Raw genomic sequence first — 18,090 nt, forward strand, 5'->3', positions numbered from 1 at the left:
CTATCGCGTGTATATAACTATATACTATATATAGCAGGGATGATTTAAAAAAAAAAAAAATCATAGATTGTTTGTTTTTTCTTGTCTTAATAGTTTTAGCCTATTGTTAATGTATTATTTTTTAACCTATATAAGTCGAATATTTAAATTGTTAATTATACTCTACGTTGCACAAAAAACAGAAACAAATAAATATATTAGTAAAATGCAACTATGAATCCAGTCCACACTAATCGAGAAAGCGACAGAAGAAGAAGATTGCCTTAGTAAGAGTGAAGCGATATCAATTTCTCTAACCCAAAATTCTCCCGGAGAAGCTTCTATGAATGACATTGTTAGTGTTCGTTTCGTCGTCTTTCGCCTCCATTGCTAGACTTCCTCTGTGACAGTTTCTCTCTTCTTCCCCTTTACTTCGTTTTTTTCTTTTCTTTTCCGCAATTCCAATAAGTTCTCTCATCTCTTCTATGGAGATTTGAAGAAAAGGCGATTACTTTGGCTGCCGAATCCCAATTATCATCTAGGGTTTGCTTCAGAATGCCTTTTGAAGTCATTAAAGTTCAATACTTTAGCACTTGGGATCTTAGATGATGCTACTTCTTGTTTATTAGTCTAGTAGTAGTTATAGTTTTTGCCCACTCATACTTGTCTTTGTTCTTGATGCTGTTGTTTTGATCTGTTATGCATCCTTCAATTTTTGTTTTTGTTTTGTGTGCAGATTTTCGAAAGTCCATTAGCAGTAGTAGATTGATTCAAGAACATCATTACTGTCTTATACTGTGAACATGGTGACTCTTTCCAAGTCTCATGTCATTCTAATCCCATTACTCTTCTTCGTTTCGCCATTGCTCTCCACTTCGACACCTATCAACATTTGGCCAAAGCCAAGATATCTCTCATGGCCTCAACATAAAGCCGTTGTCCTCTCTCCAGAATTCACCATCATTGCCCCTAAACACCAATACCTTTCAGCCTCTGTAACACGTTATCTCAACCTGGTCCGCTCTGAGAACTACTCGCCACTCGTTACACATCCTGTCAAACTTATGAAAGGTTACACCTTGAGCAACCTTAAAGTCATTGTTACTGATCTTTCTCTTCCGCTTCACCATGGTGTTGATGAGTCTTATAACCTATCCATCCCCATTGGCAGCTCTTCTGCCCACTTGTTAGCTCGCTCGGTTTGGGGAGCTATGCGTGGCCTTGAGACATTCTCTCAGATGATTTGGGGAACATCTCCTGATTTGTACTTACCAGTTGGAATTTCTATTCAAGATTCTCCTCTGTTTGGCCACAGAGGCGTTTTGCTCGACACATCCAGGAATTACTATGGAGTAGATGATATAATGAGAACAATTAAGGCCATGAGTGCAAACAAACTCAATGTGTTCCATTGGCATATCACTGACTCGCAATCTTTTCCGTTAGTGCTTCCTTCTGAACCTTCACTCGCTGCAAAAGGATCTTATGGACTAGACATGGTATACACTCCTAAGGATGTCTCAAAGATTGTTCAGTATGGTTTTGAGCATGGAGTTAGAGTACTTCCTGAAATAGACACTCCTGGTGAGTCAATCAATGCTTGATTTTCTCTTGCACAAGAAAATTAGCTTGGTTTCTAATGGATACTGTTAAACATGACAGGCCATACAGGATCATGGGGAGAAGCTTACCCGGAAATTGTGACATGTGCCAACATGTTTTGGTGGCCTGCTGGTAAAAGTTGGGATGAGCGGTTAGCTAGTGAACCAGGGACTGGTCAGCTTAACCCCTTGAGTCCTAAAACATATGATGTTGTTAGAAACGTCATACAAGATGTTGTTAAGCAATTTCCAGAATCGTTCTTCCATGGAGGTGGTGATGAAGTCATCCCAGGCTGTTGGAAAACTGATCCTGCCATCAATTCTTTCTTGTCCTCTGGTGGAACACTAAGTCAGCTTCTTGAAAAGTACATAAACTCCACATTACCTTACATAGTGTCAAAGAACCGTACAGTTGTTTACTGGGAAGATGTTCTGCTGGATGCACAAATCAAGGTGGATCCATCGGTTCTACCAAAAGAGCACACAATCTTACAGACTTGGAATAACGGTCCTGAGAACACAAAGAGAATCGTAGCTGCTGGTTACAGAGTAATTGTCTCTTCATCAGAGTTCTACTACTTAGACTGTGGTCACGGCGGGTTTCTAGGGAATGATAGTATATATGATCAGCGAGGAGGAGGTGGTGGGTCTTGGTGTGCACCTTTCAAGACGTGGCAGAGCATATACAACTATGATATAACTGATGGTTTGCTCGATGAGGAAGAGAGGAAGCTGGTACTAGGAGGAGAAGTTGCGTTATGGTCAGAGCAAGCTGATTCGACGGTTTTAGACTCACGGCTTTGGCCACGTGCCTCTGCTTTGGCAGAGAGCTTGTGGTCAGGGAATAGAGACGAGAAAGGTGTTAAGAGGTGTGGTAAAGCTGTGGACAGGTTACACCTGTGGAGGCATAGGATGGTAATTAGAGGGATTGGAGCTGAACCAATTCAGCCATTGTGGTGTTTGAAGAATCCTGGGATGTGTAATACAGTTCATGGCGCTCTTCAAGATCGATAAACGGAGAAAGTTTCGAAATTTGATTGTTGTACTTTGCTTTGTAGTAGTTATGGGTTGTAATACTTACATGCTGAAGTTTGTGGTCTTTTGTATGAATAGTTAAAAGTTATTGGGTCAAAGTGTAAATATTCATTATTTACCGGACCTTACAAACAAAAAATGTCATAACTTCGTTCTCTTCCAAAGTCTGTATTTTTCATTTGTTCTTACGAGACTGATACTTCAACAAGATCGATCCCTAAAATCCGATACTGAAATCTCCAGGTACACTTTCAATTGCTTCATTACTTTTCCATGGCGAATTTATTGCAAAAAACGTCATCTTTAAGCTGATGAGATGCTTTAGTGCAGGAAATTTGATTCCTTTGATTTTACTACTACCTGAAGAGGTTTCTGATTGAAAGGATTTATTATGAGTGTTCGATGGCCAAGAGTTCTAACGCCAAGTCTTCTTTCACAAATCCTAAAGAAGCAGAAGAACCCAGTAACAGCACTTAAACTTTTTGAGGAAGCAAAAGAGAGGTTTCCGAGTTACGGTCACAATGGTACGGTGTATGCCACTATGATTGATATCCTTGGTAAATCCAATCGTGTGTTGGAGATGAGATATGTGATTGAGAGAATGAAGGATGATTCTTGTGAATGTAAAGATTCTGTTTTTGCATCTGCGATCCGTACATTCTCCAGAGCAGGAAGGCTGGACGATGCTGTTTCTCTCTTCAAGAGCCTCCATGAGTTCAATTGTGTGAACTGGACTCTTTCCTTTGATACTCTTTTACAGGAGATGGTTAAAGAATCTGAGCTCGAAGCTGCTTGTCATGTATTCAGGAAGTATTGTTATGGGTGGGAGGTGAATTCTCGTATTACGGCTCTGAATTTGCTTATGAAGGTTCTTTGTCAGGTCAGTCGTTCTGACTTGGCGTCTCAGGTTTTTCAAGAGATGAATTACCAGGGTTGTTATCCTGACAGAGACAGTTACAGGATTTTGATGAAGGGGTTTTGTCTAGAGGGGAAACTTGATGAAGCCACTCATTTGTTGTATTCAATGTTCTGGAGGATCTCACAGAAAGGTTCAGGTGAGGACATTGTGGTTTATAGAATTCTATTGGATGCGTTGTGTGATGCTGGGGAGGTTGATGAGGCTATTGAAATTCTTGGTAAGATCTTAAGAAAAGGACTTAAGGCTCCAAAACGATGTTACCATCATATCGAAGCTGGTCACTGGGAGAGTACCAGTGAAGGTATAGAGCGGGTGAAACGACTGTTAACCGAGACTTTGATCCGAGGCGCAATTCCTAGTTTGGATAGCTATAGTGCCATGGCTACTGATCTTTTTGAGGAAGGTAAGCTTGTTGAAGGTGAAGAGGTGCTTCTTGCAATGCGAAGAAAAGGCTTTGAGCCAACACCATTTATTTACGGGGCCAAGGTTAGAGCACTGTGTAAAGCCAGGAAGCTGGAAGAAGCAGTTACTGTAATCAATAAGGAGATGATGGAAGGTCATTGCCTTCCAACAGTTGGAGTGTATAATTTGCTTATAAAAGGTTTATGCGATGAAGGAAAATCCATGGAGGCTGTTGGATATCTCAAAAAGATGTCTAAACAAGTCTCTTGTGTAGCGAACGAAGAAACATATCAAAATTTAGTAGATGGTTTGTGTCGAGATGGTCAATTTCTTGAAGCGGGTCAGGTCATGGAGGAGATGTTGATAAAATCATTCTTTCCTGGTGCTGAAACTTACAATGTAATGATAAAAGGTCTTTGTGATATGGACCGGCGATATGAAGCAGTGATGTGGTTAGAAGAAATGGTTAGTCAGGATATGGTGCCGGAGTCTTCTGTGTGGAAAGCCTTGGCTGAGTCTGTCTGTTCTGGAGCCTTGGATGTTGTTGAGATACTTGAGCATTTAAGTAGTAACAAACGTTAAATCATATAACTACCGCTGCTTGATCTGTGAACTTTAGCAAGTATGATTATGCTATGTGAGAACCGGCAACATTTTGAGATTGTTGAAATGTTTAAGCGCATGTAGCGCCTCCCTTTTCAAGGACGTTCGATACCTGCAATTCTGGCTATCATTCAAAAAAAACATTGACTGGCTTTAAGTCATATGGTTTATGATTCTGAGGCTATGGTTCATGTAATGGTGCTCAAGAAGTCAAGATTGTTTATGTTCTTCAAGAAACTCTAGTTCCCCTGAAGAATCTGTTCGAAGAAAGATGGAGAATTCAGAATGAGCTATTCTTCCGGTTGATCTGTTGCTTCTGACTTGTGAGATCAATGAGGCCACATGTTGATGTTCCATGCCCTCTATCATCATTTTAGTTAAAACGTTATTGTGAAATGTAATTGTTTGAATTAACAGGCTCTTTGGCTCTTTGACGTTTACATATGAATTTCAATTTTTTTTTTTTGTGGGGTGAAATGTGCAGTTTATTACATTTTAAAAAATGGTAGAAAAATGATGAATTTTGTCATGATAGAAAAACTTTCAGAGGATGGAGTTGTCTGGGATCACTGCGTTTCGAAGTATGACAATGATTCCGTCTCTTATAACGTATCCTTCAGCTTCTCTGTTTCCTTCCTCAACATTGTCTCTGTTGATAATCTGTGAATCGTATTTATTATTTATAAGAAATTGAGACTATAGAAATTGGAAAAATATACATCCAAAGAAGAGAGGCTAAATTGAGTATTTGTTATATTAGGAAATAGTTACCATAACGTTTTTACCAATCCTGGCATTTTTATCAACAATGGCTCTTCGTATTTGACTCTTTTCACCGATCCCTATTCGAATATCTATCTTCTTCTCCCTCATTTTTCTTCTTACGTCTTCTTCCATCTGTAAACACAATTCGTCAGAAAAACTGTGATTTGAAACATTACAATATGGGATTCATTAGTCTTATTTCGATCCAAGAAACCCGGTTTAATTACCTCATATATATCAGAACCGACGATAATTGAATCCTCTACAATCACTTCATCAGCGATTCTTGTTCTCATTCCAACCACCGATCCTCTGATGACACATCTCTGCTCTCAAGCCCATCGCATACAAGAATAAGAAAACCTTTATAAAAGCTTTTGATCAACACTGTCTACTAGGGTTTTAAAGGATTTGAAAGAGAGTTTTACAAATTACATCGAGAATGCAACCGTCTCCGATAATACTGTCGGTTATTACAGCTTCACTCATGGAGCTTGGAGGCAAACACCGAGGCATTGTGTACAGCGGACATTGTCTGTCGTAGAATCTGTTACTACAAGAAGATAAACGTTGACTTGAATCACAAGTTATCTCATTTAGAGTCATTTTAGGTCTCACAAATATTTTACATTAATTGAGTCTCAATCTACACCTCTTTATACTATCCATATTAGCTCTGTAGTAAGCTCCAACGCTCTTCACATCTTCCCAATATCCATCAAACATATGAGCTTTCACCTGAAAAACAGAATTTCAGACAAAATCTATATAGCCTAGGGATATTGCTTCTTCTTGTCTGGTCTCTCTCATATCTCTTACCTTCATTCCTTCAGAGATCGCACCAGGAATGATTTCGCTGGCCAAGTCTTTCGCTTTTACCAAACATTCTCTCAGAAGCTTCACCATCTGTTCTCGACCGATCACGTAAATCCCTGTGCTTGGGACACAAGAAGAAGTTCCTTCATTTGTTGTTGTTGTTCTGTTTTCCATCTGCACTATAACATTAGTGGCCAGATGATTCTGAATAACACAGAACATTATAGAGATATCTAACTTACAGAGACAATATCTTGTTGACCCTTCTCAGGTTTGATAGTGAATCTGGTGACGTGATTCGTGGAATCAACTTCCATGAAGCCAAAACCAGAGTCATGGTCTGTAGCAGAGCTTAGTCCAACAATGGTTATATCCGCTCTACTTCTTCTATGATCCTCGATTAGCGTCTTGTAATCCATTTTGTAGAGATGATATCCAGGAAGAACCAAGAACTCAGTCACTGGAAACTCTTCAAATACCCACAAGCACCTTCTTATCGCATCAGCAGTTCCCTTTTGTAACACACACAGAGAAACAAAGATTTCGTGAATAACAAGAAATAGATCTAAAAACAGGGCAAATTTTTATTTTNAATTTCAGACAAAATCTATATAGCCTAGGGATATTGCTTCTTCTTGTCTGGTCTCTCTCATATCTCTTACCTTCATTCCTTCAGAGATCGCACCAGGAATGATTTCGCTGGCCAAGTCTTTCGCTTTTACCAAACATTCTCTCAGAAGCTTCACCATCTGTTCTCGACCGATCACGTAAATCCCTGTGCTTGGGACACAAGAAGAAGTTCCTTCATTTGTTGTTGTTGTTCTGTTTTCCATCTGCACTATAACATTAGTGGCCAGATGATTCTGAATAACACAGAACATTATAGAGATATCTAACTTACAGAGACAATATCTTGTTGACCCTTCTCAGGTTTGATAGTGAATCTGGTGACGTGATTCGTGGAATCAACTTCCATGAAGCCAAAACCAGAGTCATGGTCTGTAGCAGAGCTTAGTCCAACAATGGTTATATCCGCTCTACTTCTTCTATGATCCTCGATTAGCGTCTTGTAATCCATTTTGTAGAGATGATATCCAGGAAGAACCAAGAACTCAGTCACTGGAAACTCTTCAAATACCCACAAGCACCTTCTTATCGCATCAGCAGATCCCTTTTGTAACACACACAGAGAAACAAAGATTTCGTGAGTAACAAGAAACAGATCTAAAAACAGGGGAAATTTTATTTGAGTGTTACTAAACCTGAAACCATCCTTGATCTTCAAGGCTCTGATAAGCGGCAATGACTTCAACGAATCTGTCTTTTCCGATTCCAAATCCACTGTAAGCTCTGGAAAGATGTGAATTGAGAGAAGTGGAATTAAACTGAGTGATTGCATAGATCTTGGTGATGTCACTGTTGATGCAATTACTGATGACTGCATCGATAAGTCTGTAGTTTGCAGCAATAGGGATTGCTCCTTTGGATCTTGTTTTGTTCAGTGGATAAAGCTCAGGGTCTGGTCCTCCTCCGAACACTATAGCTGCGACACTTTGGTTCAAAGGAGAGTTAGAAACAGAGAGGTTTGGACAAGAGCTTGGAACAAAAAGCTGCTTCAAGTTGTAGTTATGTCTCCATTGATGTTGGTGATCACTACTAGATCTCATCATATGGAGATTGGTCAATTTGGCAGAAGAAGAAGAAGAAGAGATCTGCATATTCGATTTATGAGCAGAGATATTGATGATTCAAGAAACAAGAAAATTGGGTTTGAGATTTGAGAATGTATAAGGTGTTAGTATTTGTTTTGGAGATTGAAACGTGTGATGGTGAAAACCGTCCGACATTTCCTGTTGCAGACATATTTTAGCTTTGCCTTTGCTTGTGAAGCTATATCTTCCTAAAACCTCTTTAACTTGTCCTGTTTAGTAAGATTTGATTCCTAGCTTCTTCGTTTCTTTTTCTTTTTTTTTGTCCGTTATTGTAAAGAGGCATATTATTACTATTTTTATTATTATTATTATACAGATTTATTCGATCTAAGCTAATTTCTACAGATAAAGGAGAGAAGGAATTGAAAAAGGAGAACTTAGGAGTAGCTTGAAAAAGAAACTTCATAGGTTTTTGAGATGCACAATGTATGTATCACATGAACCATGTGGAAGTGGAAGAAAAATTTTATATAAAAAATCTTATATATGAGAATTATTCTCAATATTTTCATAGATATAAAAGGACTATGTCCAATAAAGTTTTGTGGAAACTAATTTATATATTTCGTTTTGTTTTCATGACTTTATTTTTATTTTTATTGGCAAGTGTCCTAACCAACAAATTAAAATTAAAGGATCTCCTATTATATAATTAAGGAAATAGATTGACATCTTACAACTTGACAGTATAGTATAATATGATTTGTCCTGAGAGACAAATGCATTAATCAAATAATCGTTGCCAAAAATCCTTAAATCGTTGATATTATCAAATATCTAAACTTAATGTAGCTTAGCACCGTACCTAAAGACAATCTCGAGACTCATCCTAATGAAAATTAAAATAAATTAATAAAATCAGGCATATATCCTAAGGGAAAAAAAAAACAAAATCACCGGCAAACCCTAAAACCATCATAAAGAAAAATAAAATCCTAGCATACTTTACTTGTGAGGCAAACCATCACTAATTTTGTCTTTGATTACTAACGCAGAGCTCATCCTCCCCCGATTCGCCAGACTCAGTTTGCGAAGTAGGAACCATAGCGAAATAGAGTGTCTTACCAACGTGGAACGACCAGAGGCAAATCTTATGGCCTTTCTTTAGCTGGTAATCGCTGACCACATGATTCCACCCACTAGTCAAAAAGTATGGAGGATTCTTCCCCATGTTCCATCTCGCCAATTTCAATTTATATTCTTTTAGATCAGAAGCCACGAGTATCGAGGCTAGTCCATCGTCGCGAAGCTTTTTGGCATGTCTTCGTATGATACTTTCTTCCGAGGGTGTCAAGAATTCAAGATCCTCTATCTCGGTGAAAGGCATGGAGAGACGACGGAAGTGTGGAAGGACATCGGTTGCTTTCAAACCCTTCTTTATGATATATCTTGGATCTTTGCCCTTCTTGTCCCTCATCAACTGCACCAGCCACTCCGGCGTCGGCTCTCTCGTCCCAGAAGAAGAGGCTCCCGCTTCAAAACGACCATTGGCCATGCGTCTTCTTTTTTTAGGTTGTTGTCCTGTGGGAGGAGGAAGCCCAAGAGAACATCTCTTGATGTTTCCGGTGGGGTTTGATGAAGATTCCGTGCATGGGACGTCAAAAGTATCGGCTTTAGGAGGGTCTTCTTCGGTCGCAAAACTCTCTATCTCGAGATAAGAGACAAGAATCCTCAAGGTTCTCTTCTTTCGTGGAAATCGAATAAAGACTCTCTCTTCCCTCTCTATTGCCTCCACAACACGACGTTCCATCCCCATGTGTGCAGCTTCTCGAGTAACTGCTATGCTAACAGACAAACTTATATATATATATATATATATATTTTTCTCAAATATATCTAAGACTTAGAGTAAGTATTCTGAAGTTTTTTTCTCCTGTTTAGAGAAGTAAATTTGAATTTATCTACTAATTTTATTAATCACAAATTATTTTTTGATCGTTTTAAATTGGTTAAGGGTTTTGAGTTTTCACATTTAAAGAGTTAGCCATACAGTTTTTTTATATATATATAAATAGTGAATTTTTCTTTCGGTAGAATATATATAGTGATTTTTTTTACTGGGTAGAATATATATAGTGAATTTAAAAAAAAAGAGATATTCATGATGTTTTGTTTTTACTTATAGATAACACTAACTTTAATAGTTTTAAGATCCTCATCTGTTTAGTTTCCTCTCCAACGTATTATTTTGTTATCTTCCGAATACAAAAAGTAGAATTTTTCCGAACTATTTATTCAATTTTAAAATCAACAAGTTTTTTTTTTGTCAAATCTTACTTGTTAACTTTTTTTTTTTTCCCAAAAATGTCTCTGTTAAAAACAGAGCTGTTAAAAAAGTTTTCGGTTTGGTACATATTTGTCTAAACCAAAAAATATCATGAACCAGGTAGTAAAAAACAGACTAAACCGGTTTAATAAGATGCGAAACGACACCGGTTAAGGAATCTCTGTCTCTGTTTTTTTCACCTCTTTCAGATAGAGAGAGAGAGTCTCAAAGACAAGATCCCAACTCGTTTCATGAGAGACGTGACTGAATAAAATCGTTTTTTTCTATATACAGAAACAGCCAAAAAGAGAGGATAACAAACCCACGTTTGCAAACTGGACTGCAAAAAGAAACCTTTTTTAATGATCCGGTGGTGTTATAGTCATAGATCATATACTTTTACTCCAAAAGACTCTTTTTTTTTTCTTCTTATGTGTGTAGTATATAAAAAGTTAGGATTACGAAAGCAAATTTAGCTTTTTTTTTTTTATTTGGGGTCCCTTAAAGTCTTCGCCTTTGCGTTGTTGAAGTCCGATCGCGATGGGAGAACGCAAGAAGATCATCATCGATACTGATCCTGGAATCGGTCGGTATATACTCTCTCACCTTTTCTTTATTGGATTCGATTAAAACTCGGATCTCTGTTTCTCTATTGTGTCTTTGAATATTTTGGTTTTTTACTGAGAATCTCTACTTAAAGTGGAACTACTCGGTTTACTGATTCGAAATTAGAGATCTGAGTTTGATCGATAGAAAATTAGAAATAGAATTCACTCAAAGAGGTCTCTAATCATCACTGGACTGGATTTGATCATGATATATTGTAGATGATGCAATGGCCATATTCGTGGCTTTAAACTCCCCTGAAGTTGATGTAATTGGCCTCACTACTATCTTTGGAAACGTGTATACCACTCTCGCCACTCGAAACGCCTTGCATTTGGTATCACTTTTTTATTATTCATATGGATCTCACTGTATGTATGAAATCGAATCTATTGCATTCTTAGATGAATCTAATCATCTTTTGTTTTTGCCAATATGCATCTACTAGTTGGAGGTTGCGGGTAGGACAGATATTCCTGTTGCTGAAGGAACACATCAAACTTTCATGGTATGTTTTTTTTTTTTCACTCTATGGCCATTGATATGTTACTATGAGAATGAGAAAGATGAATGTTAGAATGTGTTGAAGATTCAACATAGGATCTTTAGTGAACATAATAGTGGGAAATTCATAGGGAGTTTTAAGACCAGAACGTCGCCATTCTTGAACAGATAGATATGTTCCACGCCGCCTGTTTTGTCTACCTCTTGAGAGTAGACAAAAACGTTTTGGTCTGTCCAATATTGCAGAATCCAAACCTGATCTGCATTATAAGTCAGTTTTGACTTAGCTAATTTGTGTTTCTGTTTTTTTTCCATATCTATTAGTCTTTTCATTGTTAATTTGTTGTCTTTTCTTTTGTAAAGAACGAAAAGAAGGTTAGAATTGCTGACTTCGTTCATGGAAAAGATGGACTTGGTAACCAATATTTCCCTCCACCTAAAGGAAAGCCAATTGAAAAGTCTGGACCTGAGTTCTTAGTTGAACAAGCAAAGCTTTACCCTGGCGAGATCACCGTTGTTGCTTTGGGACCATTAACAAATATTGCTTTGGTAAGTCCTTTCTCATCTGCAATTTTTTTCACTTTTATGGTCTTGCATAATCTCTATTCCTATTTATCTTATGGAAGATTTTCATTTACCATGAGATGCAGGCTGTTCAGCTTGATCCAGAGTTTTCAAAAAATGTCGGACAAATTGTGATTCTTGGTGGAGCATTCGCAGTAAACGGAAATGTAAATCCAGCTTCGGAAGCTAATGTAAGTTCGTAGTGTGATCTTCTTACACATTAGTTTATACATAAACTGAATATGATGACATCTTATTGTGTAGTAGAGTTGATTACCTTAGTTTCCACATATTTTTCTGGCTAGGGTAGATTTTTGGAGATCCAGAAGCTGCAGATATTGTATTCACATGTGGAGCCGATATAATTGCTGTGGGGATCAACGTGACCCATCAAGTTATTATGTCAGGTTATTTGGATATCATCTTTTACTTGGTTTGATGTCTTATTGCCTCTGAGTTGTGACTGCTTGTTGCGACTAAGAACTTAGAGAAACAGAGTATAGTTATACACAACTTGATGATATTTTTTCTTTCCGGTGTTTATGCTGGATTTAGCTGATGACAAGGACAAATTGGCATCATCGAATGGGAAATTAGCTCAATATCTCTGTAAAATCCTTGATGTGTATTATGCTTATCATCTTGAGGCTTACGAAATCCAAGGTATGCGTTGATAATCATTTGTAATTTTGTATAGAGACACAACAATAACGAAATTTCTGCGACTCAATGTTTTATCTTAACCTTTTATTCTATTGTGTATGTGTGTGGGTGGTAGGTGTCTACCTTCATGATCCTGCGACGATCCTAGCGGCTTTCCTTCCATCTCTGTTCACTTATACAGAAGGAGTTGCTAGAGTGCAGACAAGCGGTATTACTAGGGGACTTACTATACTGTACAACAATCTAAAGAAGTAAGATTTTTCATACATACATTCATGATATACAGTTATATATTATAGAGAATGTATAGATATCCCTCTGTTTATATATTTTGGGACTTATCGGCTGAACAAATCATGCAATATGTGGTGATTTTTTAACAAAAATTGTGAGTTAGGTTTGAGGAAGTGACAGAGTGGTCAAACAAACCATCGATAAAAGTGGCAGTGACGGTTGACGCTCCTGCGGTATTGAAGCTCATAATGGATAGGCTTATGGAGTCTAATTAGACTCATCTCTCTTGCTTCACTTATTGTGAACCCATTTTCTCTTGTTTCCAACGCAACCCTACTTGAAAATAAGGGCTCTTTCTCTTGCTTCATTATCATTTTAAGTGCTTTTTTAAAAGAAAATCTTTTGTCAAACCGAATATTATTTTACCATTTGATGACCTACTAATAATAAAATTATATTCTTTCTCCCAAACTCCATGACTATACAATTCAAATTTGTTTCATGATGATTTGTCCACTTGGTCCTAAAAAAAATTTGTCCACTCTGAATTTTTGCTAGCAGATCCAGAGTTATGATTGCTTGTTTGCGACCAAGAACTTAATTTATTCTTCCTCACGTCTTCCTCTCACAAAGCCTACACTCTTTTAGTTTTCAGATATTAAAACAGGCCTTTGGTTGCGCTTCTTCACTCACCATGGTCCATGGTAGTAGCATTCGCCTAAAAAGAAACAAGAGGAGCCTCAACTCTGGCTTCCTCGTCCTCCTCGTCGAACCCCTGGTACTCCTCCTTGAACCCCTCGAGTTCCTCGTCGATGTAAGAGTATACATCGCCACTGGGGGGAAACCATCGGTAAAGCTGCTTGAAAAACAAATGAACATCAAGTAGAAAAAGTTAACATATGGGGTCAAATTTTAGGCAAACAAAACCACAAGTGAGAAAAGGGAAACACTAGTTGGGATAAGAGCCTTGCTAGTTTGAGAGTCAAAAAAAAAAAAAGATGGACAATGAATAAGATCTCTTTAAAAGTCTTTTGAATGATAATAGCTATTAACAGAGGATCATGACACACACAAGTCAAGATCATAACACAAACATATCAAGTATACTGATGAAATGTTGACATGTATTAAAATTTTTTTATTATTTTTCAAAACAGCTAATTAAGATAATAATATAAAAAAATATTATTTTCCAAAACAGCTAATTAAGATAATAACATTAAATTTACATAAAATTTACATCTTCATATCTTTATATCTAAAAATGTTATTTTCCAAAACACTAATTAAGATAATAACATTAAATTTACATCTTTATATTTTTGTATCTAAAAAAAAATTTCCTAAATCAATTGACAAAACTAATACAAATAATATACAGATACCAACGGTCCCAACGCCCCAACGCCGCATATATATAGTGTGAAGGTTGGGCTTCGCTTAATGGGCCTATAGTTTGTGTGAGTCGGCCATTGAACGTAAGAGAGAAATCGGAAACCTAAGGGGCATAAATCATAATTATATAAAAATAAAACAAACGAACGTGACAAGGACTGGAGTTGATATTTTAAATATCTTTGACTGCGTCTTCCTTGGAGAATCACAGAACAGAACATTCTTTTTTTTTTTCATTTTTTTTTTCAGAAGCTCATCAGAGGAAGAAGAAGAAAACCAAAAACTCAATGAAACAAACAAAGACCAAGACTTTCGCTTCCGTACACTTGTCGTCGTCATGTATCCTTCTCCTTGTTCTTCTCTTATTACTCTTTCTCTCTCCAACCACACCACGACGTGCTTTCCTCTCATTCTCTTTTCTCCTGACTTCTACTTTCTCTTCCCCCATTCGTTCCCCATTCCCTCCGTTCCCTTTGATCATCATCATCCATGGATTCACAGCTAATCAACGAAGAGGAAGACGAAAAGGCATTGTCCACACTCGTCCCTGTTCCGCCGCGGCGAAAGACGCAGTCTTTTAGCTTACAGTTCGATCAAAAGCCTCACCACCAGATCCGCAAACACAGCCTCGACGAGGTTCCTAGATCCGCCACTTTAGGATCCGACACCGTTTATTTCGACTCCTCCGACGACGAATTCTCCACCGCGGCTAACATCGTTAGCGGAGATAACGCCGGCGATGGAAACGGCGGAGGAGGAGGAGGAGGAGCTGAGGATTACCTCATCGTTAATCCTCCTCCTAATGTCGGTGTTGGGGACGACGACACCGAGCCTTTGCCGGAGTTCATCGGCGCGGGAGGCGGTTCCGGGATATTTAAGGTTCCGGTGCGTGCGGCGGTGCATCCAGGACGTCCGCCGTGTCTTGAGCTGAGGCCTCATCCGTTGAGGGAGACGCAGACTGGGAATTTCTTGAGGAACATTGCTTGTACGGAGACGCAGCTTTGGGCTGGCCAAGAGAATGGTGTCAGGTTTTGGAATTTGGAAGATGCGTATGAGGCAGGGTGTGGGATTGGTGGCCAGGTTCGCCGAGGGGATGAGGATACGGCCCCCTTTCATGAGTCTGTTACTACTTCTCCCACTATGTGTTTGGTGGCTGATGAAAGCAACAAGCTTTTGTGGAGTGGTCATAAGGATGGTAAAATCAGGGCTTGGAATATGATCCATCAGCCTTCTGATGATGATAATGATGATCATGATGGTGATGGTCCGATGCCTTTCAAGGAACGAATCTCGTGGCAAGCTCATCGTGGTCCTGTCAATTCCATTGTCATTAGCTCTTATGGTTAGTTACTCTCGATTCAGTCTATGATTGCGAGGATTGATTGATCTGAAAATTATGTTCTTTTTCTTCTTTGCTTATGCTTGTGGTTATGATGTAGGTGATATGTGGTCATGTTCTGAAGGAGGTGTCATAAAAATATGGCCTTGGGATCCATTAGAGAAATCTCTTCTGCTTAAACAGGAGGAGAAACACATGGCTGCGTTATTAGTGGAGAGGTCTGCTATTGACCTAAGGAGCCAAGTTACTGTCAATGGGACATGTAGCATATCTTCCTCAGAGGTCAAGTTTTTGTTAGCCGATTCAGTAAAAGCTAAAGTGTGGGCTGTGCAGTCACTCTCGTTCTCAATCTGGTAGGCTTTTTTTTGCACATTAGCAGATGGACTGTTCCTTTTTCATTGGGCTTGTTGATCATTGTAAAACGTTTGTGTGCGCAGGGATGCTCGGAGTAAAGACCTTCTGAAAGTTTTAAATGTTGAGGGGCAAGTTGAGAATCGTGTGGACATGCCACCTATACAAGATCAACAAGTTGATGATGAGATGAAACTGAAATTCTTCTCTGGTTCAAAAAGGGAAAAACCACAGGGCTTTCTGCAGCGATCACGTAATGCCATAATGGGAGCTGCAGGAGCTGTTCGCCGAGTCGCCACCAGAAGTGCAGGAGCGTTTTCGGAAGATACTAGGAAGACAGAGGCTATCGTGTTAGCTGTAGATGGAACAATTTGGACTGGAAGCATAAGTGGACTCATTGTTCAGTGGGATGCAAATGGAAACCGCTTGCGGGATGTGAATCACCACCAACGTCCTGTTTTGTGCTTTTGCACTTTTGGTGATCGACTATATGTGGGTTATGCAAGTGGCTACATCCAGGTCTTGGATTCCGACGGAAAGCTAATTTCAAGCTGGGTTTCACACAATGAACCAGTTATTAAGCTAGCAGCAGGGGGTGGTTTCATTTTTAGTCTGGCCACTCATGGTGGAGTACGAGGATGGTATGTGACATCTCCAGGACCCCTGGACAATATAATCCGAACGGAATTGTCTCAGAAGGAAACTTCATATGCCAGACAAGACAATGTTAGAGTTTTAATTGGTACCTGGAATGTTGGTCAAGGACGGGCTTCACACGATGCACTTATGTCGTGGCTGGGCTCTGTCACTTCAGATGTGGGCATTGTTGTTGTCGGGTTGCAAGAGGTGGAGATGGGTGCAGGCTTCCTTGCTATGTCTGCTGCTAAAGAAACGGTAACTCCTTTTATTACAAGTTTGATTTTGTTTGAACTAGAACTTTGCCGTCAGAGATGAAATCCAGTAGAGCATCTGGTTATTGAGAGAACGGCGTTCACTAGCATGTTTTAGAACATTTTACTTCAATTTATATGCGATCATGCTGTCATCTACATATTTGGTTTCACACCATATTTGGATTGCTTGTGTAGGTTGGACTTGAAGGAAGTGCTGTGGGGCAGTGGTGGATTGATGCAATTGGAAAAGCACTTGACGAAAAGAAGACTTTCGAGCGTATGGGTTCAAGGCAGTTGGCAGGACTTCTGATATCTCTTTGGTAAGTGAAAGTTCACTTATGACATGTTGCATTCTCTGGCTTATCTTTCCAACACTTTTTCATAAGGAGTTGTTTATCTTCCATAATTGACCCACTTAACTCTTTTTCACTTTTACTTTTCTACTTAGGGCGAGGAAGGATATTAGAACACATGTTGGAGATCTTGATGTTGCAGCAGTTCCATGTGGCTTTGGCCGTGCCATTGGCAACAAGGTATGTCTTACTTCATCTCCACTTCATTTTTGACTATTTAAATCTGATTATGAAATACACACTTCAGTGTACATTTGTCTCTTTTGTGCTTGTGAAGATGCAATTGAGGAAGTTATCTTATGAAATTTGTTGCTTACTTGCAATGCATATGACCCACTTTACATAGGAAAAAGCTTAGTCTTTTGCCGCAATGTGTAGCTTCTCTTCTACCTTGCTAACCCGTACACACATTAATTGCGTACATGTCAAACAGGGAGGTGTAGGTCTGAGAATCAGAGTTTATGACCGAATTATGTGCTTTGTGAATTGCCACTTGGCTGCACATTTGGAAGCAGTTAATCGCAGAAACGCAGATTTCAATCACATTTTTCGTTTGATGGTGTTTTCCCGGGGACAAAATCTAAATAACACTGCAGCTGGTATGGTGCCATACCTGTTTTTGTCTTGCTCACTTGGCTTTTCCACATATTTATTTTGGCTACTTTATTCTTCTGGTTTGCCATGGGCCCTCTGTGTTGCAGCTGGTGTGTCAACAGCAGCTTATACAACAAAGAGTAACACTGTATGTTCTCATCATTACTTATACACTTAAATTATATCATTGCTTCACAAGGTTGGTCCCAAGTTTATGCTGTTTGCTCCTTTCCAGATTCCAAGCACCGGCGCTGAAGAAACCAAGTCTGATCTAGCAGCAGCAGACATGGTCACATTTTTTGGCGATTTTAACTATAGGCTGTTTGGTATATCCTATGATGAAGCAAGAGACTTCATTTCACAGCGATCCTTTGATTGGCTCAGAGAAAGAGACCAACTTAGAGCAGAGATGAAACTTGGAAAAGTCTTCCAAGGAATGCGTGAGGCATTAATCACTTTCCCTCCCACGTACAAATTCGAAAGGAATCGCTCAGGC

General features: G+C 38.9%; 6 protein-coding genes across 11 annotated transcripts in view; 4 read left to right on the forward strand and 2 right to left on the reverse strand.

Moving 5' to 3' along the window:
- LOC104754710 (beta-hexosaminidase 2-like) lies at nucleotides 222-2,795 on the forward strand. Of its 3 annotated transcripts, none has more exons than XM_010476963.2 (3): nucleotides 222-522; nucleotides 716-1,563; nucleotides 1,642-2,795. In XM_010476963.2, the coding sequence occupies exons 2-3, from the start codon at nucleotides 783-785 to the stop codon at nucleotides 2,592-2,594; spliced, it is 1,734 nt and encodes a 577-aa protein (XP_010475265.1). In that variant the 5' UTR covers nucleotides 222-522; nucleotides 716-782; the 3' UTR covers nucleotides 2,595-2,795. The 3 variants fall into 3 exon arrangements, with proteins under 3 accessions (XP_010475265.1, XP_010475266.1, XP_010475267.1); XM_010476964.2 differs by having other exon boundaries at nucleotides 222-388; XM_010476965.2 differs by having other exon boundaries at nucleotides 224-334.
- LOC104754709 (pentatricopeptide repeat-containing protein At1g05600-like) lies at nucleotides 2,772-5,001 on the forward strand. 2 transcript variants are annotated; one of them, XM_010476961.2, is made up of 2 exons: nucleotides 2,772-2,858; nucleotides 2,946-5,001. In XM_010476961.2, the coding sequence occupies exon 2, from the start codon at nucleotides 3,007-3,009 to the stop codon at nucleotides 4,516-4,518; it is 1,512 nt and encodes a 503-aa protein (XP_010475263.1). In that variant the 5' UTR covers nucleotides 2,772-2,858; nucleotides 2,946-3,006; the 3' UTR covers nucleotides 4,519-5,001. The 2 variants fall into 2 exon arrangements, with proteins under 2 accessions (XP_010475263.1, XP_010475264.1); XM_010476962.2 differs by having other exon boundaries at nucleotides 2,775-2,858; nucleotides 2,941-5,001.
- LOC104754708 (inactive glucose-1-phosphate adenylyltransferase small subunit 2, chloroplastic) lies at nucleotides 5,063-7,984 on the reverse strand. Of its 2 annotated transcripts, none has more exons than XM_010476959.1 (8): nucleotides 7,383-7,984; nucleotides 6,363-6,632; nucleotides 6,124-6,294; nucleotides 5,957-6,042; nucleotides 5,740-5,851; nucleotides 5,532-5,630; nucleotides 5,311-5,436; nucleotides 5,063-5,199 (listed from the first exon to the last, which is right to left on the reverse strand). In XM_010476959.1, the coding sequence occupies exons 1-8, from the start codon at nucleotides 7,836-7,838 to the stop codon at nucleotides 5,083-5,085; spliced, it is 1,437 nt and encodes a 478-aa protein (XP_010475261.1). In that variant the 5' UTR covers nucleotides 7,839-7,984; the 3' UTR covers nucleotides 5,063-5,082. The 2 variants fall into 2 exon arrangements, with proteins under 2 accessions (XP_010475261.1, XP_010475260.1); XM_010476958.1 differs by having other exon boundaries at nucleotides 5,740-5,857.
- On the reverse strand, nucleotides 8,800-9,588 carry LOC104759086 (B3 domain-containing protein At2g24670-like). The gene has a single exon (XM_010482056.1). It carries the CDS (start codon nucleotides 9,586-9,588, stop codon nucleotides 8,800-8,802), a length of 789 nt encoding a protein of 262 aa, XP_010480358.1.
- Nucleotides 10,398-13,140, forward strand: LOC104754711 (probable uridine nucleosidase 2). Its single transcript, XM_010476966.2, has 9 exons — nucleotides 10,398-10,684; nucleotides 10,926-11,041; nucleotides 11,153-11,212; nucleotides 11,572-11,757; nucleotides 11,859-11,963; nucleotides 12,083-12,179; nucleotides 12,328-12,435; nucleotides 12,551-12,686; nucleotides 12,833-13,140. Exons 1-9 carry the CDS (start codon nucleotides 10,639-10,641, stop codon nucleotides 12,942-12,944), a joined length of 966 nt encoding a protein of 321 aa, XP_010475268.1. The 5' UTR covers nucleotides 10,398-10,638; the 3' UTR covers nucleotides 12,945-13,140.
- LOC104754713 (type I inositol polyphosphate 5-phosphatase 13-like) overlaps nucleotides 14,274-18,090 on the forward strand; it is a 6,097-nt gene continuing 2,280 nt past the window's right edge. The window contains exons 1-7 of one of the 2 annotated variants that reach the window (XM_010476969.2): nucleotides 14,274-15,406; nucleotides 15,504-15,756; nucleotides 15,841-16,648; nucleotides 16,843-16,967; nucleotides 17,096-17,180; nucleotides 17,434-17,599; nucleotides 17,702-17,742. In XM_010476969.2, the coding sequence (XP_010475271.1) occupies nucleotides 14,554-15,406; nucleotides 15,504-15,756; nucleotides 15,841-16,648; nucleotides 16,843-16,967; nucleotides 17,096-17,180; nucleotides 17,434-17,599; nucleotides 17,702-17,742 (2,331 nt within the window). In that variant the 5' untranslated portion in view covers nucleotides 14,274-14,553. Of the gene's footprint in view, nucleotides 15,407-15,503; nucleotides 15,757-15,840; nucleotides 16,649-16,842; nucleotides 16,968-17,095; nucleotides 17,181-17,433; nucleotides 17,605-17,701; nucleotides 17,743-18,090 lie in introns of both variants that reach the window. The other variant, XM_010476970.2, reaches the window with a different exon arrangement.

This window comes from Camelina sativa, chromosome 17, assembly GCF_000633955.1.
Source record: "Camelina sativa cultivar DH55 chromosome 17, Cs, whole genome shotgun sequence".
NCBI classification, from domain to species: domain Eukaryota; kingdom Viridiplantae; phylum Streptophyta; class Magnoliopsida; order Brassicales; family Brassicaceae; genus Camelina; species Camelina sativa.

Coding starts and splice junctions, on each gene's coding strand:
- LOC104759086 (XM_010482056.1), bottom strand. CDS start 9,588: ATGGGGATGGAACGTCGTGTTGTGGAGGCAATAGAGAGGGAAGAGAGA.
- LOC104754709 (XM_010476961.2), top strand. CDS start 3,007: ATGAGTGTTCGATGGCCAAGAGTTCTAACGCCAAGTCTTCTTTCACAA.
- LOC104754710 (XM_010476963.2), top strand. CDS start 783: ATGGTGACTCTTTCCAAGTCTCATGTCATTCTAATCCCATTACTCTTC. Junction 1,564..1,641: donor TCCTGAAATAGACACTCCTG/GTGAGTCAATCA, acceptor TAAACATGACAG/GCCATACAGGATCATGGGGA.
- LOC104754708 (XM_010476958.1), bottom strand. CDS start 7,838: ATGCAGATCTCTTCTTCTTCTTCTTCTGCCAAATTGACCAATCTCCAT. Junction 6,295..6,362: donor GTCAACAAGATATTGTCTCT/GTAAGTTAGATA, acceptor GTTATAGTGCAG/ATGGAAAACAGAACAACAAC. Junction 6,043..6,123: donor CGATCTCTGAAGGAATGAAG/GTAAGAGATATG, acceptor TCTGTTTTTCAG/GTGAAAGCTCATATGTTTGA.
- LOC104754711 (XM_010476966.2), top strand. CDS start 10,639: ATGGGAGAACGCAAGAAGATCATCATCGATACTGATCCTGGAATCG. Junction 11,042..11,152: donor CTCGAAACGCCTTGCATTTG/GTATCACTTTTT, acceptor TGCATCTACTAG/TTGGAGGTTGCGGGTAGGAC. Junction 12,436..12,550: donor TGAGGCTTACGAAATCCAAG/GTATGCGTTGAT, acceptor TGTGGGTGGTAG/GTGTCTACCTTCATGATCCT.